This window comes from Malurus melanocephalus, unplaced genomic scaffold (assembly GCF_030028575.1).
Source record: "Malurus melanocephalus ecotype Western Australia unplaced genomic scaffold, MMel_1.1 scaffold_136, whole genome shotgun sequence".
Taxonomy (NCBI): Eukaryota; Metazoa; Chordata; class Aves; order Passeriformes; family Maluridae; genus Malurus; species Malurus melanocephalus.
The window spans coordinates 1,118,055-1,138,051 of NW_026623368.1; the positions used below are offsets into that span (position 1 = coordinate 1,118,055).

Consider the following 19,997-nt stretch of genomic DNA (forward strand, 5'->3'; position numbering starts at 1 on the left):
ACATTAGTATCCATTTGATTCTGTAACAAARTATAGTAGGTGTGCATAATACACATTTAACTGCCTTTAGTTATAAACCTGCCCCTTTTGRAACGATGTAATACATAAATATACATGTATTTTAAATACATCAGAGCTTCAGTCTCAAAAGTTAACATTGACGTGTGTGTAGAAGTAGCATTTCTAGATCCTGAAAGCTAGAATTCAAACTGCACCGTTCCCCATGTTTAGAATTAACCTTTAGTAAACATTCAAAACAAGTGAAAATGTTCTACTTAGAGCAAAAACCAGCCCTCTTTCATCTGAGATTGTTCTTGTTTTAAATATACAATATTTTTGTTTTAATGAGGTGAAYGTGACATAAATCAGCTTATAGTTGTTACTGTTTGTAATTGCTAGACAGTAAAGAGTTATCACTGTCTTGTTTCTGCAATAAGATAGTAATTTATTTTCACACATATTTAGCAAATGAGACAAATCTGAAGTTTGATTTTTTTTTTGTATCTTGATAATCTAAAAAGTAGAGGAGTKATGGTATATGAAAAATTCTTATATAGAGTATATATGTTTCTCTGTGTGCATAAAGAGAAATTCACTGGAAATGCACATTTTTTTTCTGGGCAATCACATTCTAGAGTACTTTCCTTGAAATGCTCATAGTTGAGAAAAGAATGGTGAGCATCTTTGATACTTGCCAAGGTAACAGACTTTGGGGTAAGAGTCTTTGTTTTCCATATTAAAATAAGAGCAAATGATGACAAATTTTCAGTAGCTGAAGGCAGACTTTTTGTTTTAGCAGTCTCAGTAGTGATGCATAGGACTGACTTATGAAATAACTGCTTCCCCAGAGGAGAGAAAATCAGCTTTCTCAAGCAGTTGTTAATAACTATCCAAAGAGTAAATTCACGGACCAGTCCTTTTTTAGTTGCAAAAGCAGCTGCTTTGGAGGTAAAAGATTAGTGGAAAGAGTAAAACAGTACATTTGTCCCTTAGTATGGAAGCCTAATAKGCCTTTTTTAAGTCAAAGTTGGTATTAAGTAAAATTAAGTTAATGATATAAATTAATGCATTCTGTAAAATCCATTTAACTATTGAGGCATGACTTCTGTAGCAGCTGCACATGAGAATACAGCAGAGGTCTGAAGCAGCCCCAGCAAAAGCGAGCTTTGCATGATAATCTCATTACAGAGGGGAAAAGAAAAATTTTAAAGTGGCAACTCTTCCTAAAAGCCTCCTGCAACAGTGGTGTTTGAGCTGTGATTAGAAAGTGGTTTTCAGATTGTTTGCAGCAAGGGTAGTGAAAGTCGTTGACATAGTTTCAGAAAATTCCAATGTGGAGGTATTACACTTGGTGAAATTGATTTACTTGAGTAGTCAGAACAGATTAAATTTCTGATACAAGTGTAGTTTTGAAACTTCTTATTATTTCTAGGATAGAACATAATGTGGGGGTTGTTCTTGTGCTGTCATTGGCCCACCCATGCATATATTCTGAATATAGATGACAATAAAAAAATCTCAGACAGCTATGTCCATATTTTTAGGCTACTTCTGAGTTTTGAGGTTATTTTTTTCAAGCTGTCTGCACTCAGTCTCCAAACCAAATGGTAAGGACTGTCTGTAAAATACTTTAAATGGAGCCTCTTGTCTGAACGACAAATGCCTAAGTGTAAGGTCAGTGCCTATCTAGGAGTGTATTCTCTAGGGCKTATTATCCTGATGTTTAGGATTTTTGCTATTTTAAATGCTCCAGAAAAATATCTGAAATTACTACAAAGTACTTGTTTCATTGAGCATTACTCATACTAATTAGAGAGGCCATCATTTTCTGAGGCATCATAAATAAAGGAGTCAGCATTTAAATTGCAAATTTTTTTTAAATGTGCTCAAAGTACCAGATGTCTGATATGCCAAAAATGGTGGAAAGCTGGTAGAATTCAGGTCCTATTTGCAGTTATTTACAGAAACATATTCTAGTCCCCTTTTGAAGTAGCTAAGTTATCATTACAGAGACTATAGCTTAGAGAGCTTTGGTTTTATGGATATATTCAATTCCCTGGAACTGTGAAAATAAACTAACAATGAAATTTTGTTTAGATTTGATATTTCACATGGTGTCARATACTCTTAATAGAATGATTTAAACTAAGTTAACATAGCTGTGATCTCTTCCACAGGACACTGCAATTGTGCACCCAGTTCCCATAAGAATGACTCCAAGCAAAATCCACATGCAGGAAATGGAGCTTAAAAGAACTGGAAGTGGTAGGATATTTTCTCTTGCTAATTTGAGAAGTTTTGTACAATTAGAGTTGGCTTTATTTCCTTGAACGTATTTAATTCTTTTTTTCACCAAAGATGACTGTATCTGGAGTTACAATGAACATCATTACTGAGGGGCTCTGAGTTAAGGATTGGAGTGCAGAGTTTGAATTGGCCATTTGCTCCAGTAGGATTTTACTGTCTCTAGGAGATCATTTCTTGGAGAGTAGCTCAGGAGCATCATGATAAAGATTGGATTTGGGCATCCCRGGAGAATGTCTAGATGTCCTTGTTAAGTACTGAAGTAAACTGAACATGGGGATGACAGCCTCCATTCATAAAGCGTGTTCTGCTGTGGTCAGAAAAACTACTTTTCTTTTTTATTTTTTGAYACTTGACAGCATTTGTGAGTATTGGCACGCCTTTTTCTGTTGCTCTGGTCTATAATAAGCAAGGTGATTTGATAAATTTTCTTGAGAATAGTGGGATCTTAATTTACAGTTGTGTGCCTGTATTTCTTAAAGTCATGGAACTCATGCAGAGTCTTTAGCATAAGAGAATATCATGGGCAACACATTGATTTTAAAATTTTTTGGCCTTTTTCAGCATGACGATTCACAGCTCTTAATGCTGAAAAATTGAAGTTTTGCCTTGTAATAGTGTTATTTGTGAGTTAAAATACACCAGTTTTACTCTTGTGTGCAGCACTTGCATAAAGGCAGAAAACCAGTATAAAGCTTTGGCATCAGAAATAAAGGTTAGTTTGAGTAAGTTCATTTATCTAGATTTGTTTTTCCATCTAGATCATGCTAACCCTACTAGCCCACTACTTGTGAAACCATCAGATCTCCCAGAAGAAAATAAAATGAGTTCATCTGTAAAATTTACAGCTGGAAATACTGTTAGTAAGTATCAAAGGCCTTACAGGTCTCATTTCTTACATTACTCAAAATGTAGATCTTATATATCCCTCAGTGAACAAAAATTTGCTGGATAGGAGCAGCTCTAAAATAAGATAAACTTACCTAAGAGCAAAAACATTTTTGATATAAAGTATATATTAGAAGTAGTAATTAAGGAAGTTCTACTGATATGACTGGAGTTGTTTTCCTACCCTGTGTACTCAAGAAAGTTAATTCTTGGAAGCTCTTTTCCATCTTCCTGTTTTCTCTTTTAATCCTAGAATGAAGAATTTAGTGTACGTAAAGTGGAATTCACTAAGTCGCATTTAATTGTTCTTCCTCAGAACCATGTAACAACATATTTTCTAGAGAGTGAAAATATGTTGATCACAAAATTTTCAGGCATTTCTCATCTGGCTTAGCTACTAAGAAAATGCAATAGACTTCTACATTCAATTCTTAGCAGCTTTTCAACTGTTTATTTCCTTCTAATAGTCTTTTTAATTTCCAGTATCTCCTGTGTCCAAAGTATGTTGCATTATTTTGATTTGATTAGTTCACTTGTCTAATATTGAGAGAGATTCAAGATTACACGTAGCCTGAATAAATTTTTGGAGTTTTTCTGAGGTGTTTTTGGTTTTTTTAAAATTTTTTTTATTTTYCATTTTGTTGGAAAAAAMCATCAAGCTTTGCAGAGCTTCTAAGGATAAGGGCATCCTTAACGAATCTGTCTGCATGATGCTTTAATAGCATTTTTTAGTTTTGTAGGTTGCCTTAACCTAAAACTGAAAGCTTTTAAAAATATTTAGTCCAAAACAAGGTYGACCACCAGCCTTGGAGGTACAGAAATTATGGTAGTAGCAAAGCCACTGAGTTAATCTGTAAACTGTACATACCCTTCCCTTTTTCTGATTTCTAAGGTTGGTGACAGTCCTTCAGCACCTCTAAAATCAGGCTACTCCTTGCTTTTTTTTTTGTTGGATGTCCCTTACTGTTGTTCATTAGATTGTTGAAGGGATTGAATGTCAAGTGTTTAAAATTACTGTTTTTAAAACTTGCATTTCTTAATTTTAAATACAACATTATTGTTGTTATTTATTTTTTGGTACATGCCAGTAGTAACCAAAAATTGGTAGTATTGGGTGAGTGGAGTTGGTTTGTATCACATCCTTAGATTATTTGATAATTGTATATTATCCTTCAAGGATTTTGAATCTTGACCACGTGATACTTACAGGGAAGCAATACAAGGGCACAGACCTTTTTTTAACAATACAAATTGGATATTTGAARTTATTTCTTACTTCTATCAGTTAGGATATGCTAATGATGCAAAGCAAATATGAAACTGTTCTTTCTTTTCCCAGCAGATGGTTACAGCAGTTCGGACTCTTACACATCAGATCCAGAGCAAATTGGAAATGCTGTAACACGGCAACGGTCAGTAGAGTAGCAACTAAAAACAAAATAACAGGTGTTTAAAGAAGCCTATTTTCATCTTCTGGGTATTTGACAATTAGCTTTCAAAACAGATTCCTAATCTCAACACTCAGGAACCTGGAGATAATCTGTTTTCTAATGCATTAACAATGGATGTTGCTTTTGTCAGTGTGTAAAGTGAAAACTTWAAAAAAAAAATTGTCTAAAAATTTGTTGGGGCTAAACAAATGCTCCTTGTGAAGCTCCATGTTCAGTCAGAAATCTTAATAAAGACTTTCCCCTTAAACACAAGGAAATGTAAGCACATGAGATGATGCTGTTACTTGAAACCAAAAAAATATCCATTAGATATTCTTGTAGATGGACCTTATGTCACTGTAGCCTAAAAGAAGAGTTAAACACAAATTAGGAATACCATGGCAGTAACTGTCTCTTTTAATAATGGACTTACATAAAAATAATAAAAGGGCAGACATAGACCCAGYGTAAATTAAGGGATTGGAAAAAGCTGTGCAAGCACAAAACCAACAACTTCATCATTTCACATAAGAGAATGTGCTGTACCAGCTGGTGCTAATTGTTCCCATTAAATCTGCCTGAATAGGATTAAAACCAGCTAGCCATTAACCATCTTACAATCAGTTTCAGAGGTAAGTTTCAAAACAAAAATAATGAGGGTGACTTCAGTAGCAAAGAAAGATTTCTATTTGCCTGTCAGTACAGCAGCTTGAAAAATTCTTTCCTCTGTTGTTACTTAGTGGAAAATGTGATTCTGTCATGCTTCTGTGTATGTTTTTGCATTATCAGCATGATAGTTTCAACGTGTTTTTTGCCTCTTTGACTTTGGGTTGGGTTCTCTTTCTGAACTTGTGTAGATGAGTGAAGTTTTCCTATGAGTCCCCACATTATGGCCCAGGGAGCTTCTGTCCTGACCTGATAGTTGGGGCAGTATCCACACAGGAAATTTGTTGTCCCACTTATTCTTTTGCATCCTTCCACTGGCATCTCTTCTACCAATTGCACTTTCGTATAGAGATGATATTGTCCTTAATCCTACCATTAGTCCTGACTACTCTGTTGTATTTTCAAAAATCAAAAACTGATCCGGTTGTGTCAGATAATGGTACTTCAGAATTGTCCTTAAATAACGTTTTCCCATTTTTAATTCTACCTGTGGTGTTTTTACTATATTAGCTAGAGGGATGACCCAAGGAGTCAGTGTAATTAGATTTGAATTTCATCAGATGGAGAGTTACACAGTGTTACAGAAGCATTGCCATAGAGAATATATTAAGAAAATAAACTTGCTGTAGGGAATATATTAAGAAAATAAACTTTTCTCTTTTGAGAAGTCAATTTTCTGTCTGGATTTAAACATTTAGGAATTCCAAGTTTCACACGAAACTTGGGTGCCTTATACCTCTCCTAGTTTACATCTTAAAATAGTTACAGAAGAATGTTGCAGAAGTCAGTCATAGAAAAGATTTTGTCACAAGTTGAAAGGAAGAACAGCTGTATTCATGTCAGTCATCCAGTAAATTTGTCTTGTTCAAATTGGACTAGTTAGGAAGCTTCTGCAAACTGTTTTTAAAAGGAAGTGCAGAAATTCTGTATGCAATAAACCCCACTTAAATGGCAGTTAGTGCAGTAATTTATCCTTCTGTCCTTTCTGCATGTGCTCTCCATGAATTTACAATAGGTATCCACTAGATGGTGTTCCTACCTAAGAATGAGTCAAAGTTTCTGAAGATTCTACAAAGTGTATAGATTTGGAAAATTTCAGGTGGAGAATTAAATTGCTGAGATACTCTTGAGCTTGATATACGTGGAGGCAGGTCCAACAGAAACCCAATATTCTTCTTTAATGAAATTGAACTTACCCATTTAACCTAAACAGGATGTTGACTACATCTTAAAAATTACAGTGACTACCATCTGGGTGGAATTACCATATTTAGCATTCTCTGTTCCTGAATTATCATTGTTTGGGATATGCGTCAAAGCTGTTTGTTGGTTTCCCAAAGATAAATTACATGTGGTAATATAAGAATAATTTGATTAAGGATATTTAATTAAATGGAAATATAAAAGCAGTTGTAAAATCAAAAGAATACTGGGAGTTTAAAACTAATTTGACAATCTTGAAAGTCAATGGCAATCAGGTATTTTTTACCTCTGTCAAACATTTTTTTTAATCGCATGCTTTGAATAACTTTTGATTTCTAGTTCTACTGTAGCCACCTATAATCACTACAGAAGCTTATGTATTTTGCAGGTCACATTCAGGAACATCTCCCGATAACACTGCACCACCACCACCCCCTCCAAGGCCTCATGCTTCTCATTCTCGGTCGTCATCTTTAGATATGAACAGATCCTTTTCAGTTACCCCAGGTAGATATTATCTGTTCTTAGTGTATATTATTTTTCAGCACATGAGAAAAACAGTGTAGAGTGTTGGTTTTTAAAACAATGCCTCTGAACAAAAARGGCTGAAAACGTTGTCACTGCTATTGTTCGTATTAAAATTTATACTGAACTTCGACGAAGGAGCTAAGTTAAAAGTAAGTTGTGAATTCTGGCATTTTAATTCCTTGGATAAATGTGGGAAGCAAAGTCAGGAAATAATATTTTAGTTGTATACCCACATCCAATGAATTGCGTCTGCTAGTAAATTTTCAAGGGGAGTCCTTGAATGAGATGTAGTAGGGGTGGGTATTTAGTATTTGATTTTAGAGGAAGTGATTTAGGGTCACTTCTGCTGCTCTGCTTATGGAGTTTTATTGCACTTCTGACTTGTCCGTACTTTTAAATTCAGCATCACAATGTGTGAGAAAATATTTAAGTGGATACTAACACCAGAAGAGTATGACCATGCCTGTGCTGTGAGCTGGAACAAAGGACAAGATCATGTTTTGGTTAATCCTTTTGTCTGTTTGCCAGTTTGAAAGAAGGTGACCTTATGATTTGAGGCCTCAATATGACAGGTTAATATGTGGGTAAAATGCTGCATTTCTTCATGTTGACAATTACAAAAATTTTTAGCACTGTAATGTATGAAGTAACAATCTTGGCAAAATATGGCGTATATTTTACAGGACAGCAACAGGCTGGAGTTGTTGCCTATCCCCCTGCAGTGCCTCCAAGACCACAGCCTTCACAGGTGATGTCAGTTCTGAAAAATCATAATCTAACTCAGTGCATTATTTTTATGTAACTGAATTTTAATTTATCTCTGAAATGAGTATCGTTGCGTGCTAAATTTTTGAAAGCACCAGGATGTRAATGACTTCAAAACCTAGACTATAGCCAAATGTTAGTATTCCCTGAATAAAAAAGTGATTCTGGTGGAGCCATGGGTAGGGATTGAAGTAGGTATTGAGGAGGAATGAGAGGTCTGGAGCTCTGAATTGTAGGAAAGACAGAAAAATTATCTTTTCATATTTCATTATCTCTGCCTGTATAGTGCATAGGCCATAACAAAGACTGTGACAACTTTCAGAGTTTTGCAAAATAAGGGTTTATCTTCAATTTATCTGGCACAGGTTTGAGTTTTACGTAACATGTCTGCTCCCAAAAGGAGTGATTCCACTTCTTCATTTGTCAAAGACTTGGTGATCTTTGTAGTCCCAGTCTGAGTGATTTCAGTTAGCTGATATGGTAGCAGGCTCATCCTGAAATTTTTTTTTTTTTGTCTCAACCAGTTGAATCCTTCAGCTGCTGTGCAGATCTGACATGGCACAGATAAAATTGCTTTTCAGTTGTTTCCCACCAGCAGCTACTTCTTAGAATCTAAGTTACCAGCARTTGGTGCAGAAATTACCTGCAGGGAAGGGAAGGCACAAGGACAGACGTATTCCACACAGTGTGATAACATAAGCCTGTTTCCTTATGGAACTAGACTAAAAGTCTGTGTCAAGCCCCCAGAGCCCAACTGGCTCCGTTACAGCAGAAATACCTACTGTTCAATGAGTCTAGCCAGTGCTACATTGCATCCCTCTTTGGTCTTAYCCCCTTTATAACAGCATATCTGAGCTTCCATTTCTCTGTGTATGTCTTGCATGAGATGCACATAGTCCTGCTGATAGGACATAAATTTTTGTTTGYTAAAAAGGTAAATAATCTTTAACATTCTGTCACTAAGTATTTTTGTTATTTTAATGCAGGGTGCAGGTCCTCATGTGCATCGCCCAGTGGATGCTGAAGGCCTAATAGCTCATACCAGTACCTCACCTCAACAAATACCAGAACAGCCAAATTTTGCAGACTTCAGCCAGTTTGAGGCATTTGCTGTTTCAGGTGTAAACAAAGAGGAAGAAGATGAAATTGAACCACACTCAGAAGTCCTGCAGGTGTGTAGAAAGGAAGATCTTGTCAATTATTTTAATACAGCCAACAGTTGTGAGACTTTGTTAAAACCTGTTTCTGTTGTTTTCTGCCAGTGGTGTGTTGTTTGTTGGGGTTTTTTGTTCTGTTTTGGTATTCTCAATCCATTACTAGAAAGCAATTACATTGCACACTGCTGCACTTACTAATTGCCAAACACCTTGGCAGAAGGAATTCTTTTCATCTCAATTACAATGTAAAAGATTTTTGTGCTTATTATATGTCTGCACAAACATAATCGTGTTGGTGTATTTGAGACTTAGTACAGGAAAAACCTTTCTTCTGCTCATTCTTGCCAGCCTTCCAAATGACTTGCTGGTAATTTTTAAATCATGTCTTAATGAAGGAGATGACTGTCGAGTATTGTAAACATSTGCTAAAATTCCATTAATTTGCCTTTCCTCAAAGTCATTGGACTAAAAGTGTATAGACCTCTGGCATCCTTCTGTCATTAAAGATGTTTAGAAAACCTTATTTCCTACTASAGAGATAGTAGTTAAAAGTTTGGAAGCCTTAGTATTGTCATAATAGCTAGCTGCTATTGCAGAAATTACTTCATGTTCTCCTTGCATAATTTATAGCTTTTATCCAGATCGTAAGTTCTCTGGGACACTTCTGCATCCTCACTTGCAAAAGTCCCTGTGGTGCTTTAAAGTTCACCCAGCTGTCAGCAGCATGTTCTTGCTTCCCTTGTTCAGAAAGATCAGTGACGTGGAACCATTTCAAAACTCTCCATGTACCTCATTGCAAAATGAGCTATGGGAGCTTAAGCTGCCACTGAAAACTGCTTAAGTTAAGCTTGTTGGTTGTTTTTAATTGAGGTGGATGGGGAGCAGTCACATTGTGTCCCATTGGAGGGATTAACCTTTGGCAGGGACAGGTAGATAATGGTGGTATAGTGATAGCAGAAACAGCTGTAGCAGTTTGTGATCAGGCCACAGCCTCTTTWGTGCTATACAGTGCCTCAAATCATTGGACTTTTGTTTCTGAATAAGAATTGAACTGGAATTTAAGGTGTTAACTGTATTCATGTATCAGAACACAGCATACTTGTTTTTATTCCAATTGTTGCCAAATGAAATATTTATTAAGAAGTGGATTTCTAAATACAGTTTATTTAATTCCTTTAGGTTGAAAAGCCCTCTGATTCTGCAAGTTCTCTTAGAGTTGCCAAGGCAGATGGAAGAGCTGAAGACAAAGCGCCTGCTAATGCTCCCACTAGTGCGGTATGCAAAGTACCCTTGGAAGAAGAGCGCAGTTGTCTGATGTATATGAAATGAAATGTCTGTTTTGATTTGCAACAGCAGCTCTMTACATGTCCACTAGAATCCAATTTTCTTAGGTCCAGTGCTTGAAATAGGTGTGGTGTGGTGAATTTTTGCAGCAGAGGATGATGATTAAATTTAATCTTGAGACAGTAGAAAATTAAGATACTTGAATGTTTTGAAATTTTGAGACATATCAAAATGTTCAGTGCAGAACTTGATTAACAGTAGCTTTTTATTTGGTTACAGATGTATTACTGGGGGGTAAGTGTGCTCTGAGTCACTGTGTGTTTATAGTACTCAGTTGTACTGTGGTGTTCTGCTTGCACAGCTCTCAGTGTGTAGCAACTTACTGGCCTTTCACCACATGGTAGGATTTAGTACTTTATATTTTTGCCAGACCATGTGAGAATGCAGCTAGATGTCCATCAGAAAACACCTGATGGATTGTAAATTCAGTTGGCTCAGTAACTGAATATGAAACACAAATGAATTACCAGATTATAATCCAAATAAAACGTAATTTCAGAGAATTAATAGGCTGTGATTTCCTCTTCAGGGTAAAGGCACTACCCCACTTGCTCCRCCGCCGAAGCCTATTCGTAGAAGATTAAAATCAGAAGATGAGCTAAGACCTGAAGCTGAGGAACATACACAGAAAACAGGTGTCATAGCTGCTGTTCTTGCTTCACAGCCATCTATTCCTAGGTAACCCAAGAAGTATATAAATACATCTGTTACTGGAAAGTTTACATTTAAACAGCATACACACTTTCTGTTCCAGGAGTTGAAAACAATTTCAGTGTGTTTAATTTAGATTAATTCAACAATTTTAAAAGTTTCTGGTTTTTAAAGAAGGTCATCCCAAAGCCTCTACTACTGGGAGATTTCTTAGAGRTTTTGAATTTTGGAGTGTGAACTCGTTTTAACTTCTGAAAGTATGTTGGAAATAAGTGGTAGAAGTATTGAGATGTAGTGTTTTATTTTAAATGGTTGCTATGAACATTCCAAAATGTGCTGTCTGTGTGTCCTAGCATGAAAGTAACTTACTACAGTAGTCACTTTCAGGTAAATCAATGTGKGTTGGGCCTTCAGGAAGTTGATTATGATGAATTTTTAAAATGCACTTTCTGTTTGATTTGAACTAACTACACGTGCATATATGAAATGTGTATATCTGTGTTTCCATGCAAACAAACATAGCTAATCAAGCCAGACAGAAGAGGAAAAATTTAACAGTGTAACAAGATTTTGAAAGGGAGATTCTGCTCACTTAAAGAAGGGGGASTATAAGTGAGATGTTCAGCTAAGTGGCAAAATAACTTACTACAGTACTTCTAATRTATTCTCAGATCAGTGGGGAAAGACAAGAAGGCAATTCAGGCATCAATCAGACGTAACAAGGAAACCAAYACTGTTTTGGCCAGATTGAACAGTGAACTACAGCAGCAACTAAAGGTAATTTCTTATTCTTTGTCTGTGTAAGAGAAGAGCCTCAGAGAGCAAGGTGTTAGTGATGCACGGGTATCTCTGCAAAACAGTGATAAATACAGCAGGGGATATTGATATGAAAATTTTAGCTATTTTTGTAGATCAYAGAATATATGATGCTTTTGCTACTACAAACACATTTTTCAGTGTATTGATTTGCTTTTAGCTACACTAAAATTTTACCTCAAATCTTTAATAGTAAGTTAACTGTTGTGGTCATCACATACTTCAAAAACAGTACCAAGAGCAGCAGCTGAAGTAGTTTGTGTTCTTCTAAAGGGAAAAGCGAGCCTTAAAATCCTAATAAAATTATAAATTATAAGTATTTTTAAACAAATACAATGATCTGAAATACAAAAGTTGCAGTATATTAATTAGTGCAACAATAGTAATTTGTTTATCTAGGTCAGCTGTGATTGTTTGGAGCTATCTGTCAGCATCATCTTCATGTCTTTCACTTGTCRTCTTTCTTACCTAAGATATCTAATTTTATCTATCAAGATAATTTTAAAAATCCTTAAATGTACATAGATTAATAACTTCCATTCTAGACAGTATCTTAAGCCTTTTTAAAAACTYAAGCCTGGATGTTACTGTTTATGAGAGATGAGGTGCATAAAATTCACGTAAGGGGAAAAAAAWTTGAGTTTACAGTGCTCTTAATTCAGGTGAGAGCTTATACCCTTAACATTTTAGACTTCATTTGAAAATATTATTGTTGGCTTTGYGTCTGGTTACAAATTTGGGTTTGAGTGAGTTGAAAGAAAGGAAAAAATACTAAATGGCATCACCTTTCAATGATAAATAATTACTAGACAGCCAGTCTTATATTCAGATTATGGGAGGAGTTATTGAGATTCTAGAAAATGAGTTCTCAAGACTGAAGCTGATACCAGTTTTGATTGTGTGAGGAAAATCTTAGTACTCCTCTATGCTCAGTCAGAGAAGACTGAGGAACTATTTCTTTTGTAGGATGTTCTTGAAGAGAGAATCTCCCTGGAAGTCCAACTGGAACAACTTCGACCCTTCTCTCACCTCTAAGCCTACTGCCGTTAACTGTGAATTTACTGATTTTTGAAAGGGGTATTGGTTTCAAGGCCTATTTAAATATCCATGCATCTAGCTCAGTGCACTCTATTCTACATTTAATGTTGTGGTTCTGTTTTGTCAATTTGTCCACTTTTGTATTTTAAGAATTTTAATTTCAGTACAGAGAGAGAAAAAAAAGCAGCCGACTTTTTCCTTGAATGTGACACTGCCTCTCACATCTTTTTTCTGTGGGCATCCATGGTCTTTGTTGAACTTGAGTTTGCAGAGTTTGTCGCCAAAATTTCCAACTGGAATATTTTTGTGGGTTTTTTTCCCCTGTTGAAACATCTTTTTCAGAAGAGGGTTGCTAATCAGTTGACTTTAACCTGTAAGCACATAAACTCTCCATTCACTGTGGCATTTATTTTCCTGTGCCAGGAAAGAGACAAACTACTAATCTGTCATCAGCCAGTGTTACATCCCAAGCTGCCTTTCACAATTGGAAAGTTGTTCACAGTTCTAGAGAGCCTGCCTCTTTGCAATTCACTAGCTTACTCAGGCTGGGAGAGTTCTTGCAGGCTGTTTGCCATATCAACTGGATTGGATTTCATKATTTTTGTTGCATACATTATAGAGTATGTAACCACAGATTGCCAGGTGTTCACATTTTATCCATTCAYGATCCTGATTCAGCCGCATGGATAGAAACTTTTATGGCAMAATTGGTCTTTTTTAGTTCTCCCTTTTGTGAAGAGAGTTGGGTGTAGACCCCAAACATTAATTGCACATTATCTAAGCGCCACCTGTAATTGCATGTCTCACACGTTACCTTTTAATAGCAGATCACATCCACCAGTCTTCACTATAACAAATTGTATTGTCAAGTAATGTGTCAATACCTCTATAAACTTCTAATTCCCAGCAAAAAAAAAAGTAAAAACGGAAAATGAACAGTTTTGCTTCTTAGGAATTCTGGGGTACCTTCTGTCATTTTGTTTCCAGGCCTTACTTCTCTGGCATATAGACAGGCTTCACTATTAACAGAGTTCCTTGAGTGTATCCTGCTATTCAGGTTGATGTACTGTATTAGGATTTGTTGTATATTGTACGATACACACATTTTGATCTCATATGTAAATTTGCATTAATTGCTGACTAACAGCAGATATTCTATTTAATGGCTTCTTCTGGCTGTGGGATCATAGATGTTTAACTGCATGGATGTATCTCTGCAGAATCAGAACTAGCAATTGTGTGATTTTTACACCAATAAAACAGCACAATATTTTAATTTTGTTGATTCATCTTTACCTGGGAATTGAAACTCATTCAAATAAGGGGGAGGGTTTTACTACAGGTTTGCAGGGAATTTTTTGTAATTTTGTGGCATGTAAAAGGAGTGATTGATGGTAATCTTTTGGCCATTTTCTTCTCTCATTTTTTAGCTGTTGATCAGAAGTGATTCTCTTGGTAATCTGTGGCTGTACAACTTTTGTATCCTATAAGCAAATTTAATACAAATGTAATTTCTAAAAAGTAAATGTTAGTATTGACTTGGGTCAAATATATTTATAGTTCTTTAATCTTAATATCTGGTTTAATTTTCTTGAGAATTCCTTTAAAAATTAAAGATAAATCATCACCTGTTAGCAGTCCTTAACCTCACTCTCTCACTTCTGTGCATAAATGAAATTCTCTTAACATCTGCTTCCCTGCCAAAATGACAGGTCAAGTCAGATTTACCACTGGTTATGCTGTTACGGTGAAAAACAAGTATTTCTTTTTTTGGTTATCATGTCTAGACTGGATAATGTGGTGAAATTTTACTACTGTAACTATTCCAATATTTCTTCAAATGTCCAATTTGAATATTGGACAATATTCCARTTTTCTTCAAATGGAAATGTTGCAGATGGTTTATGTATATAATCCAAAGCAAAATTCCCTGGTATGAAAGAATGTCATATTGCATGAAAGGTCCTATTTGCATGTAAAGGGATTAAGAAATAATAGCTAAATGGGCACAAAGGTGGCATATAAATTATATATACAGTGCAARGCTTTGACTTCAGAAAACAATATATAAATAGGGAAATGTGAAGAAAACCCCAACAAAACAAATACCCCCCCCCCCAAAATTAAACTAAAAAACTTCAACGTTGATAGACCAATCACTTCTTTTATAACTGACAAGTTGCAGGAACAGAGTGGGAAAGTTTTTCCCTTTTTTAAGAAGTGGGAAAAGTGAGTCACTGCAGTTAAAGAATGTTGATCTTTTGAACCAACTGTATCTTGTCCATAGTTTATTTTAAAGTTTAAAATACATTTTTAAAATAGCACTATTTTCATATTAATATTTAAGTATTAAGCCTATGTTTATAAAAACAGGATTCTTATATCAGAATTTAACATTTTAAGCTTGTATGTAAAAGCCTTTTACATTCAAATGTTACATGTACATATGAATTTCCTAACATCCATATCTTTCTAGTAGAATGACAGGTTAGTCTCAAGTGAAGAACTTCAGCAATCTGAGCATTTTTGTGTCTTGCCACAAGTCTCTTTTTAAGAATTTTTGTGGATTACTTTTAATGCATCATTCTGCACATTTTAAACCAGCTTTTCATGATCAGAAGACCTTCTAGTTGAAAAACTACTTAATGTCTTAAGAACATCACCGCCAATGATGTTCAGAAGTTACCTCATTTAGTAATGTAACCCAACTTTAATCCCTTTTAAAATTATCTCCCTGTCTTCTATATTTGTTTGATCTTGGTCCAGCTACTTGATGCATTCTTTTTTATGAACTTAGATTGTAAGCTCTTTGGGGCAAGGAGTTATCTACAGTACAAAAGAGGTGCTCTCTCTATTGTAAGTATAAATGTAGACTACTAAATAGTATGAAGTGTGATTCATGTACCCAGCTGGGATGGATGGACAGCAGCATGCCTTTCTCAAACACCTTGAAAATGTTTTTCTCTGGACTTTGTAGTAGGAGGTCTCTTCTTGCTCGATTAGCATTTCTTTTGTTTCTCCTAATAATGTGCCTCTTTCTTCATTCCACCTGCTTTGAAGTTGCTTTTTTCTCTATTCATTGCCTGTCTTTGGACTGCAGAGAAGATTTCCAAAATGCAAAGGTAAAAAGCTGAAAAGCTGCTTTGTCTTGAGTATTTTAAGCCTATCCAATGTAAGCGAGTATTTTCAATTTTTTTGTACTTCACATGCACCTCATTTTCCTTGCAATTGTGATGAACTAGATGATCTCGTATTACTGAAAATGTCTTATGTGAGATAAATACAGTTGAGGTTATAAAAACTTAAAACTAAAGAAAATAAATTTGCAGCATTGTTTCTTGTGTGACATGTCTCTGTCCCTTATGGATGGGGTGTGCTGTGTTTCCACTCTACATTTAGGGCAGAGTTGAGAATTACTCTTCTGGTTTCAGCTGTGCAGTTTGTCTCTAAATGTCACTTTATGGGTGGCCTAGCCTTAATTACTTTTTCCTAAAACAACAACAAATAATAAATCACTGTCTCCTAACTCCCAAATCATTCTAGTCTTAGTTTCCAGTGGAATGTGATTTCATGAAATTGTGAGGTGTTGCAAAAGCACATTACTTCCATGTGAGTAATAACAATGCAGTTCTTGCTCTGTGTGGAAGATGAAAAAATAATTTCAGTATTCTTAAATATATTTGCATGTTTATACAGCTTGTCTTGCCATGTATATTGATGTACCAATTTATAGWACAGCTCTCTAGAGGAAACTAGAGGAAAACACATGAAAACCAAGGGCTTTATTAAATGCTACGGTCTCTTTATAGTCTTAACAATGACCTAGGGATTGTATAGGAAAGATGTTTGTAATGTCTGTATACTGATAACCAAATGAGGCAGTACAGGACTGTCCTGATAATTAGTACACAAGCAAAATATAAACTTAACAGGAGTCCTTGAATTAATTGCTTGTGTTTGGGGGTGGACGGGGGAAGTTCAATACTCCATCATTTCCTTTCAGTAATGTTTCTTTAAATGGACAAAATGGGCTTTAAAGGTGCAATTTCTGCTGCTTGTATGTTTTTTTACATAAAGTGTATACTTATTGTACACTAGTTGTACGTGGTTGTACACCATCACTGTGTTCCAAAGTGATTTCACAGTACTTTYTTCCAGCTTACTGGTGTATAGGTATTCAGTGTCTTAAATTATTGTTCAAAGCAGCCCTTGTTTAGTTATAATACTAAAAAGTTTGGAACTGTGACTCTATGAAATATGAATTTTGTGAACTTGCATCTCAAATCCAAAGCTTTAAGAAGACAGTACTATTATCACAGCTCACCAGCATACTGGGCTATAGAATTCTGTTTCACCTCAGGTAGAATATGTTCTTTAGACCTTCACTCTTACAGATATCAATGCATTTAAGCATTGGTAAGCAGTTGAAATCACTCTGTTTTGACTGGTCTTGTTTTTGAGAGGCCTAGGAAATTAGCAAAACATCGTAACTAATAAAAGCAATTTAATCTGGCATTCAATGGTAAGTTGGTGGAAACAGAGTTTCTGGCAAGACTGCCGTCGAACCATATGTGACTATYGTTTCCCAGTCTGTGGAGGAGCTCACAGAGATTGGTCATACATCAGACTCTGCTGTGCAGGTACACTCTTTGGTGTATCCCTTAGAGCKGCAGTGGTGGCTTTTGTTTTCTGTCACTTAACTTCAGAGGTCTGATTGTTTTCCTTTCTTTGCTTCAAGTAAGGCTGCATTTAAACTGCCAGAAGGGAGGATGGTCCATGGGGTAAAACATGTTAATTGTAAGAAACCCTGAATCAGGACTGTCTTATGCAAGGAGCCTGTGGTTTTTTGCATTTGGATCAAMAGGCAAGTAAGGAATACTAGCATCTGAAAGACCAGTTGCATATTGAGAAAATGTATTGATTTAATATTGAAAATAAATTATTTTCCTGACAGTTGAGGGAGCAGGAAGTGGAATAAGCATTAGAACAGGTGCTGTGAACACTTACCTAGGCTAAGTTTCTGAAGGCCTAGCATATGTGACTGGTTGTGTCAGACATAGCAAGAAAGTTCTGTATAGTAGAGCTTCAGCAATATGATTTCTCTGCAGAAGTCAAAGGAAATAYTTTTTATTAAACTGCTGTGAAATTCAGTACTCTGTAAAAGTGCTCTTGTGCCTTATTTTGTGTAGCTTGAGCTGATAGAAAGCTTGAGTTCAGTCTAAGTATGGAAATACAGAGTGTATTTCAAGAGAGGAATTTTGTAGGAAGTTGTAATTCAATGTATTCCATCAGAAAATGCCGAAGTGACATGCCTTGACCATGTCACTTGTTTTCTTCTGTTACATATCCTGCCTTTGGAAGAAAAATGCTCCCATTTATAACAAAACTTTCTTCTAGAGCTTCAGTCCATTGTCTTCCACTGCCCTCATGAAGAAACCTGCCTTTACATCCTAAGGAACCAAGGATCATAAAAGAATCAAGAGGTCCTTTGCTGTAAAAGGGTACCTAAAAGGAACATGTTTCCTGGTTTACYCTGCACTTAAGTCTTTTGGGATAAAGTAGTATTAATGCAAGAGCATTCCTCTGGAAAAGTAATATGTAATTTCTTTCAAAATTAAGGGGCTGGTCATTTTGATGGATTCTATGGTTTTTACCACATTGCTTTCACCGTGGTCTCATTAACCAAAAAAAAAAAAAAACATGCTAAAATGGATAATGTCTCAGAACTTTTCATGTGAAAAGTACCAATTTCGTCTGGTTTTTATCCTTTTTTCCTGTAGCCTTTTTAGAACATTTATTTCCTTTTAAGTTTTAGAACTTCCTTTTTGAAAATATATCTTCATGTAGAATGGTAGAAATTTTTTTCTCAGTTGTGGAAAAGAATTTTACATACTGATTTATGAGGGGTTGCGTTTCAACTGTCACAGCTCAAGACTGTCCTGATCTGAATTAATCCAAAGGGAGTACTGTCTAAAATTGAACGTAGATGTAATTTGGATTCTGAGGTAAGATTTTGGGTTTAAAATGTTCATAAAGATGGCATGGATTTTTATTCTAACATACACCTCTTCCACATATGCATTGCAGTTGTTACGGTTCTGTATAAATATTTCTTGCACTGGCACTTGCTTAACTGTTAAGACTATTTGTTGTAGTATTTTGTAATTCTCAGTCTTTTCAGTATTTTGGCTTGATGCTGCAATATTGCGTTGATCAGGGTGATCAGATTATTTGCAAACTACTCATTCATTCACTCTGGTCTCAGCCTTTCAGTTTGTGGGGAACACTATTCTTGGTTATTTCATTTTCTGGTTTTTGTTCATTTAAAGTGATTAAAGAGYTGTACATTAATCTTAGTATTCCTAAATAGTGGGGAAATTATGGTCTATTACAATGACCAATTTTTAGGATTCCAAACTTACTCTAACATCTACTGAAAATATATGGATTTTTTTTTTTACTTAGGATAGAGATTTACAGCTCTTGTGTATGTGTACCTCAAGTACTTTTGTAAAGCTTTATTTCAGCACAATTCAATGCTGATAGAGAAATCTGCCATGTCTGGTCTCATTGYAAAATCAGTCCTTCCTAGAGGACTCCCTTATTTCTTTGACATATTTCCTTGGTGTTTTCCTGTTGGCTTCTGTTCCTGGACAAGTCCCTGGGTCATGTCCATAAGACTGCAGGTGTGCTCCTGTGTGGCAAGCACAGTTGAGAGTGAGCAGCAGAGGACTCTCACCAGCACCTTGTCCTCTCCTTTGCATCTCATCTCACAGCTTGCCTGGGACAAGCCTGATATTTCCCCTTTCCCTGTCACATCTAATGTAAAGCTCTGCCAGTGAGCTCTGCTGGTTCCTGAGAGTCTCCTCCCTTGTTGAGAATGTTGAGTCCCAGCTGATRCCAGCATGGGTGGTGCTGCATAGGCCACTGCACTGTCAAAAAGCCCCAAAGGCTGGCAGTGACACCAGCCATGAAGCCATGACTCAGTCCATCTGTTTCTTTCAATGTTGCCTTCAGCTGGAAGTACAGAAAATGTAACTTATGCMCCAGAATCCCCACAGGGATGCAACAAACATGTTCTTTCAAAAATCATACCCATTTATCAGTGTGAGTTTTTAAGCCAGAACATTGGCTTAAACGCACACTGATGAATATATTAAACATTTAATGTTAATACACTTTTATCTCCATAAACAACTCTTCAGGA

At 35.9% G+C, this 19,997-nt stretch overlaps 1 protein-coding gene across 10 annotated transcripts in view; it reads left to right on the top strand.

The window, feature by feature from the left end:
• Positions 1–16,301, top strand: part of REPS1 (RALBP1 associated Eps domain containing 1) — a 63,317-nt gene extending 47,016 nt beyond the window's left edge. For 4 of the 10 annotated variants that reach the window (XM_057370896.1, XM_057370904.1, XM_057370899.1 and 1 more), the window contains 10 exons: positions 2,178–2,265; positions 3,066–3,167; positions 4,532–4,604; positions 6,880–6,998; positions 7,703–7,767; positions 8,771–8,956; positions 10,121–10,216; positions 10,815–10,963; positions 11,608–11,713; positions 12,719–16,300. In XM_057370896.1, the coding sequence (XP_057226879.1) occupies positions 2,178–2,265; positions 3,066–3,167; positions 4,532–4,604; positions 6,880–6,998; positions 7,703–7,767; positions 8,771–8,956; positions 10,121–10,216; positions 10,815–10,963; positions 11,608–11,713; positions 12,719–12,787 (1,053 nt within the window). In that variant the 3' untranslated portion in view covers positions 12,788–16,300. Of the gene's footprint in view, positions 1–2,177; positions 2,266–3,065; positions 3,168–4,531; positions 4,605–6,879; positions 6,999–7,702; positions 7,768–8,770; positions 8,957–10,120; positions 10,217–10,814; positions 10,964–11,607; positions 11,714–12,718 lie in introns of all 10 variants that reach the window. The other 6 variants (XM_057370897.1, XM_057370902.1, XM_057370898.1 and 3 more) reach the window with 5 other exon arrangements.
• Positions 16,302–19,997: the final 3,696 nt, after the last annotated feature.